The sequence below is a fragment of the Cibotium barometz genome, chromosome 58, assembly GCF_041138505.1.
Source record: "Cibotium barometz isolate CiBa-2024 chromosome 58, ASM4113850v1, whole genome shotgun sequence".
In the NCBI taxonomy this organism is placed as follows: domain Eukaryota; kingdom Viridiplantae; phylum Streptophyta; class Polypodiopsida; order Cyatheales; family Cibotiaceae; genus Cibotium; species Cibotium barometz.
This window is the reverse complement of record NC_141103.1, coordinates 34,583,059-34,590,691: the sequence shown is the minus strand read 5'-3', so window position 1 is coordinate 34,590,691 and position 7,633 is coordinate 34,583,059. Positions and strand designations below refer to the sequence as shown.

The window sequence follows — 7,633 nt, the reverse complement described above, 5'->3', positions numbered from 1 at the left end:
GCATGCTTTTTCTGCCCCCTCTGTTTTCTAGCACAGGTTCACAATATCCTTCCAGCTCTTGGCAATTGACGTCTCAAAATTTTTTTAATTTTTTTTTCTGCTCGTGTAGATCCTTCTATTGTAGCACAACTTGAGTGCCCATGGGCCCTCTCTTTCTCCCTTTTTCTACTTTTCCTCTTCTTCCTCCCTTCTTCCACTTCCTCTCCTTCTTAGTCTTCTTCTTCTTTTCTTTTGACCTCTTCTTCCCAACTCTTTTTCTTCTTTATCCCAATTCCATATCTCCTTCATGTCAATCCCATAATTAGAATCCCAATTCTAAAGTCCCTGACACAAAAAGAAAAATGGAATGTATGAGATGACACCATATTCTAATCCCAATTCCCTATCTCCTTCATGTCAATCACATAATTAGAATCCCAATTCTGAAGCCCCTCGACACAAAAAGTAAAATGGAATGTATGAGATGACACCATATTCTAGTGGTTTTTGATATATATATATATATATATATATGTATGTATGTATGTATGTATGTATGTATATACATATATGTATGTATGTATGTGTATACATACGTACGTACGTATATGCAGATGTAGATGTAGATATGTGTGTGTGTGTGGGTGTTTATGTACATATATACATATATACACGCGCTCGCGCGCACACACACACACACATAATCACATGTATGTATATATGTATGTATATGTGGTTTTTTTAGCGAGAGATAAAAAACCTTCAAGCCTCGAAACATTTCTTGTGACTATGGTTTCAAGGTGTTTTCGTTGCTGTTGCATGCAACTATGGGGTAAACAGCCTCGTAGTTGTTCAAATGTGCATAATTTAGATTTGGTTTGTATAGAAATTATAAGCAGTTATATTTCACTAGTATTATTGAAACATTTCTGTTAGTGCACATTGGTACTCTATTTGAAGTATCCATATGTATCTGATCATGTAACTTGTGCAACATAAATCAAAGCTCTTGAAACATAATAGGAATGATTTCCCTTACCCTTGATCCTTTTATTGATGCCACCTATCAAATTTGCAATTTGTTCAGCTCTTAGGACTATCGTTCTCTTTTTCCAATGCTTGGGTGCTGACTTTTCTACAGATCCTAGTGATGTGATTGTGGTGCCCACCTAAGTTGGGGTGGCTGAAGAATTGAGGTCGACTTCAAAAGTTTTTGTTTATGTCATATATATGGTATAGTAGAGGCACTTCACATGAAAGTTGGAAAGAGGCAAAGCTATGATAGTAGCTATGCCATATGTTTATAGTTGTTTGGTGCCTTGTATATTTAGGCACTTGCCACAAAGCATCACATAAATTCAATGTGTAAGCTTTTTGATTATGGTGCCTTCCAGATAGACATTGGGGTTAAAAATCCTTTTCTTCCACAATTGACCAAACGCCAACGATGTTAGCATGTCATACTTTATACATTCCATAACAAATTGTCAAATTGGGTTTCTTATATACTATGCCTATTTACCCACAGGTTTGAAAATTACAAGGGCATTAGCAGGAATAGCATTTGCATGCATCGCCTTCTAGGTCATGGCTTCAACTTTTAAGATCTCAAAACGTAGGCCCATCAGGATGCCAATTAGAATCACATATTTTCTCTCTTTTTTTAAAAGGTCATTTTGTCACCTTTGCAACCAAGAAAGGCTTTAGATTGTTTTAGCCATGGTCTTACTGGTATAGCTTGATAAGCAGCTGGAAGTGTAACATCTGCATACCCAATTGGATTGTTAAACAAACAGATGATGCAAATGAACTGGTAATGGTTATGGGGACAGGGCATTGTAATGGTCATGGGGAGGGCGTTTTTTCGGAAATAGCAAGTCAATTGGACAGAATGCCCAATCCAGGACTATTCTTTGTAATGAGTGTCATAGAAGGGGTATCTACTCACCTTTTCCAGTCATACTGATCGTGTAGTTCCTAAACATGCTTGTGCTACTAGGTGGTTTAGTGTTTGAATTTGTAGGCAAAGTGATCAAATGGAGGAGATAAGAAAGATTATTTGCAGCCAACGAGGGCTCTATGTTTTCATACTTACTTAGAAAGGCAAGGGGCCTACGTAATGTTTGTTTTGAGCAATGTTGAGAAGTATGGAACTTTATGGGCACATTGATTGAGCAGTTTTGAGGCCACATGAGATTGAGCTTGGAGCCTTGGTAGACTAGGTTTAACCTTCTAGGAAGGCAGATTCTGTTATATTGACTTCTAAAGGGCTGCTGTCCATGTCCCCAGGCCTTGTTGTCACCCCCTGGGCTCTTCCATCACCCTGGACGCCAGGGCCACACAGCACACCCCCCCCCCACCGTGCCATGCCGTGACCCCCCTCTCGCAGGCCGTGCCATGCCGTGCTCCCCTCCTCCAGGCGGTGCCGTGACCCCCCCCAACCCCCCCTTGCAAGCCGAGCCGTGCCGTGAGAGCTCCCCCCTGAGGGGGGGGTGTGACGGCACGGCCTGGGGAACCTTATGACTATACAAAGGTGCGGAGTGGAGGCCAGTGTGTGACAATGTATGGGCATGGCATAGTTTTTCCTGCCTAGTAGTAGTCATTTGTAACTAATCTGCTTGTTATCTTGTAAAGATTATCTCTTGGCCACATTAAAAAAAAAAGGCTCATCAGTGAGTTTATTTGTTGTAGTTTTTATCTATTTTGGTTTTATGTAAACAATTACATTGAGGCAGTGCAGACCAATGGAATACCGGGCAGTTATTTTTTTGCAATATGGTGCTACTACCACTCATGGGTCCTAATAATTATCAAGCGTGCAATACCTATGCCTTCAGTGGTACACGGTTGAATGCTGATCAATAGCTTGATTGCCTTGGGAGTAAGGCTATTCCAGCTTTGCGAGTTTTACCTCCTCACAGCTGAGTAAGGAAGATTTTGTTATCTTCTGCTATGCATTTACTTTGTGGCAGAATTGTATAAAAGTTATAATATGGACAATTCTTTGGGTCCTAGTCGAATGACTCCAGTTTTCAGCCTCTTCTAGCTACAGTTGCTCAGAAGGGCTACTAGCTTGAGCTTTGGGAGTGTAGTTTATGCCAGTTTGCCTCCTTGTTGAGAGAATAATCTTTACATATTATCAAGAAAATCCAATTACATAGCTCTTTACATAATATTATTACAAGGCTGAATTATTAACCTTTTGGCAACAATAGAGCAACTGACAAATCTGCTCGGATGTACCATCTTGAAGCTCACATTCAAGAAGCCAGTTTGCCTTCTTATGGTCTTGTGAGGAAGGTTTTACTTTTGCCAGGTTACCTTCCTATGGTCATGAAAGGAAGCGCTTGTTTTTTTGAAAAAAACCCCATAGACATTGTACTTCCTCAGGCTGCTGCAGTGCCAGATTGCAATGCAGCTGCCGCCTTTACTCCCAATGGTAACCTAGATATCTCGAAGCACCTGCAAGTGTCCGCTTTCATTCTTTGTTAGGCACTGGTAAGGTGATTCTTGCAGGTCTGTCCTCTATGTTTAATTTCTGAATTTGGTAAACTTTGTTATTGAAGTTACTTTTTCGCGCAGGCCATGGGAGGGATGCATATGCCTGTCCAATCTAGGCAGATGGGCCATGTGAACACTGCAGGTCCTGGGTTCTCTGCACCAGGCTATTCAGCTCCCTACAAGAAAATTGCCAGTGACTTTGTCAATAATGGACCTGATTCTCAAAAAAGGTCACGAGGTTTCTCTGACCCAACCTTGGTTTTGGATGTGGATGTATACAGAAGGCAACATGAGATTACGGTCGTGGTAATGTTTGCCTCTGCTTTGGGGACATGCATTTGTTTTTGGTTAATCTATCTTTACACTGATTTTCTATGCTAAATGCGGAATTGTAAACCATTAGGGCGATAATGTGCCAGCTCCATACATGACATTCGATGCTGCCAACTTTCCACCTGAAATTGCAAGAGAGGTACGCATATGGCTTACATTTCTAAAAGTTAAGTAGCTGTGTAAGCAGAAATGGTCACATTCCTTACTTTGTATCACTTTTGCTGGAGGTCCAAGCTTAACACACCGATTATATTTTGGAACTTGTCGCAGGTGCGATATTTGCTCTAGCCAGGAGCATATGTCGTACGCTGTGGTGCTGCCACAACAGAATCGCAGCACACTGCTGTCATTTTGTGGGGGCTGCATCCATGTGGCCTTTTCTGCTCGGGACATCGTTCCGAACGTTCATGGCAAATTCAGTTGCATGATCTCTAGGCTGGGGACTGCCACTTAAATTCGGTCCACCCGTGGCATCATAAGAAGCCCGATCTCTGGCTTCATGCTACTGCCAGTGTGCAACCATGCACCACCCTACCTCGGGGATGATGATTCATGGGTTTTGCTTTGTTTGGCTTTGCAAGGCTTAACTTCTCTTTTTCTGCTTTAGTTTAAGCCTGCAAGATATTGCTATTTATTCTATAGGCATTGGTTGAATTATCTGGTTTACTCATCCATCTTTAATGATTTTGCAGCTTCGCTCTGCGGGTTTCTCAACTCCAACACCTATCCAAGCTCAGTCTTGGCCCCTTGCTCTTCAAAGTCGTGACATTGTGGCCATCGCTAAAACAGGGTCTGGAAAGACCCTAGGATACCTTCTTCCTGCCTTTTTACATCTAGCACGAAGCCAAGCAAACTCCGAGCTTGGACCCATGGTTCTTGTTTTGGCTCCAACTCGGGAGCTGGCTACTCAAATACAAGATGAAGCCCTCAAGTTTGGCAAGTCTTCAAGGATATCATGCACTGTAAGAGGCTTTTTTAAAAGATTTGCTACTTATAAAGGTGAATGCCTGGCTGAGGGCTTGGTGAGCTCATCATGGTCTAATATTCTTTTTGGTGTGGTGTACAAATTAGTGTGTTTATGGAGGTGCTCCCAAAGGACCACAGCTCCGTGAACTAGATCGAGGTGCTGACATTGTTATTGCGACACCCGGGCGTTTGAATGATTTCTTGGAGGTTAAGAAAGTGAGTTTGCGACAGGTTTCGTACCTTGTCCTTGATGAAGCCGACCGAATGCTGGATATGGGTTTTGAACCACAGATTCGTAAAATTGTGAAGGAAATACCCCCTCAAAGGCAAACCTTGATGTACACTGCCACCTGGCCTAAAGAAGTTCGAAAAATTTCGGCTGAACTTCTGGTTAATGCAGTCCAAGTGAATATTGGGAATACAGACCAATTGGCTGCCAATAAAGCTATCACACAGGTTTCCTTTGTTTAGTATTCTATCGAAGGCTTTCTTGCCTGTTTATTGTCTCAGAGCTCTTCACAGCCTGTCTCTGATATCTTAATGGTCTTTTGTCTGTAGCATGTTGAGATGGTTCCCCCCTATGAAAAGCAAAGAAGGCTGGAGCAAATACTTCGAAGTCAAGAACCAGGCTCAAAGATTATCATATTTTGCTCCACCAAGAAGATGTGTGATCAACTTGCTCGGAGTTTAGGACGTGGTTTTGGAGCTGCTGCTATCCATGGTGACAAGTCACAGTCTGAAAGAGACACTGTTCTTGCTCAATTCAAAGCTGGGAGATCTCCAATTTTAGTTGCCACAGATGTTGCTGCACGAGGGCTTGACATTAAGGATATAAGGTGTCTTAGTCGCTATGATAGATTAGGTGTTACATACCTGATGCTAACCACAGGGTTAGCCGACCTAATCCGGGGGGCTAGGGCCCCCAGATATTAGGAAAGCAGACTGATTTTAATGGTCAAGGCTACAACAATACTATAACCCGCTTCACTCATGACTTGTAAGTGAGTTATAAGTGAATAATCCCATTAGTATAGCTTTTATTGGAAAAAGCTATGTAAGTGAGGATTATGAGTGAAGTGGGTTTTCCTATTGTTGTAGCCTTGGAACACCCTTATAATCAGCATGTTTTCCTAATCCCCGCCTCCCCTAGCTCCCAGATTAGCTCGGATAACCCTGTGGTTAGCATCAGGTATGTAACATTAGGGTACAGTGGAAGGCTGTTTGTTACTATCTGCTGTGGAGTGCACATAATTGAAATCTCTTATATTTTGCTATATTGATTGTGTTTTTTGATTTCCAGGGTCGTGATTAACTTTGATTTTCCAACTGGAGTTGAGGACTACGTGCATCGAATTGGTCGCACTGGAAGGGCTGGAGCAACAGGTCTTGCTTTCACTTTCTTTGCAGATCAGGACTCTAAATATGCCAAGGAGCTTATAGGGGTCCTGGAGGGCGCAAACCAGAAGGTACCTCTGGAGCTTCGTGATTTAGCAGCAAAGTCGTTTCACCCGAAAGGACGTGGGGGCCGCTGGGAATCTACGGGTATGGGTGGCAGAGATGGTGGCTACAACAGCTTTGGCGGCGGCGGCAGACGTGGTGGAGATGGGCGCAGTGATGGTGGTTATGGTGGCAGGGGATCTTGGGGTTCTTATGGTGGACAGGTTGACCGGCGTGAGAGGACCATCGATCGCTTTGGTGATAGAGACAGGTTTGTTGACAGGAGTGGAGGGCGGGACAGGTTTACTGATGATAGAAACCGTGGTCGAGATGCTACAAGGAAGTATGGGATAAGGGATAAAGCCCGCAGCTACAGCCGCAGTCCCAGCAGAAGCCACAGCCGCAGCCGCAGCCGCAGCCGCAGCCGCAGCTATGACAGGTACAGTGATGAGCGTAACAGGCGGTCTCCCTACAGAGCAGAAGGCTCGTACAGGAGTAGATCCCCAAGGTCACCATCACCCTGCAACAGCCGCTCTCCCCGAAGAAATGTGAATTTGGCCCTGGCATCCAATGACTCCCATCAAGGAGGTCAGTCTATTGTAACTGACGGTAGGCCCTCTGTTTCTCTAAAGGAGCACCATTCTCCAGATGGGAGTGTTGCCCCAAGCGCAGACTTGAAGGCTGGTACTGCAAACCATTCAGATGTACCTGACTTGTCAGCAGCTTCTAGGGAGACAGCTGAAGGGTTAAAACTGCAGGAAGATGGTGTCTTAGAGCAAGACAATGATTCCGGTGCTCTGAATAATGTGGATGGTAACATGTAGAAAAAGAACCTCTCTAGGATATTTATGACCCAGTTTGATGAAGGTGAGAGGGCTTTTCAACCCAATTGAATTAGATGAATTGATTGAAAGTTTGCCCAGCCAAGTCAAAGCAAAACTTTTTGGTTGAATTGGAATGAGTATTGTTGTATACCAAAGGAAAGTTCAGGTTATTTCCCAAATTTAACAAAAACTAAAGTGGGAGTCCTTGAACTATGATTTTAAGCTACCCTCTCACAGTCTTCAACTATGATTTGCGATACAAACTTTCCTTAATTTGAACATGACGACCTCTAATAACTGGTCAAATTGTGTACTATTGAATGACCGAGTTTCCAATTGCTTCATAATTGTCCTCTCCTGAAACTGTGTAGGAGAACGTTTTACCCATCTCATGTAGGCTGTCTTGTTTTTTTGCGTGCATTGGGCATGCACATCCCTCGGGGTTGTTTGGGGGTGGACTGCATGCTCTAGTAAAATTCAGTCATTCTAAAGCACCCCTCCCTCGTTTGAGGGTGGACTGCATGCTCTAGTAATATTCATTATCCTTCTGAAGCTCCTTCCTGGGGTGGTCTGCTGTACTGGTAGTTTTTCCT

At 43.3% G+C, this 7,633-nt stretch overlaps 1 protein-coding gene across 1 annotated transcript in view; it reads left to right on the top strand.

Moving 5' to 3' along the window:
• Positions 1–7,356, top strand: part of LOC147606211 (DEAD-box ATP-dependent RNA helicase 14-like) — a 9,153-nt gene extending 1,797 nt beyond the window's left edge. Inside the window, exons 3-8 of the mRNA XM_086792866.1 lie at positions 3,562–3,786; positions 3,884–3,952; positions 4,506–4,775; positions 4,885–5,235; positions 5,338–5,615; positions 6,080–7,356. Coding sequence (XP_086648992.1) covers positions 3,562–3,786; positions 3,884–3,952; positions 4,506–4,775; positions 4,885–5,235; positions 5,338–5,615; positions 6,080–7,040 — 2,154 coding nt within the window. The 3' untranslated portion in view covers positions 7,041–7,356. The remainder of the gene's footprint in view (positions 1–3,561; positions 3,787–3,883; positions 3,953–4,505; positions 4,776–4,884; positions 5,236–5,337; positions 5,616–6,079) is intronic.
• The last annotated feature ends 277 nt before the right edge of the window (positions 7,357–7,633 follow it).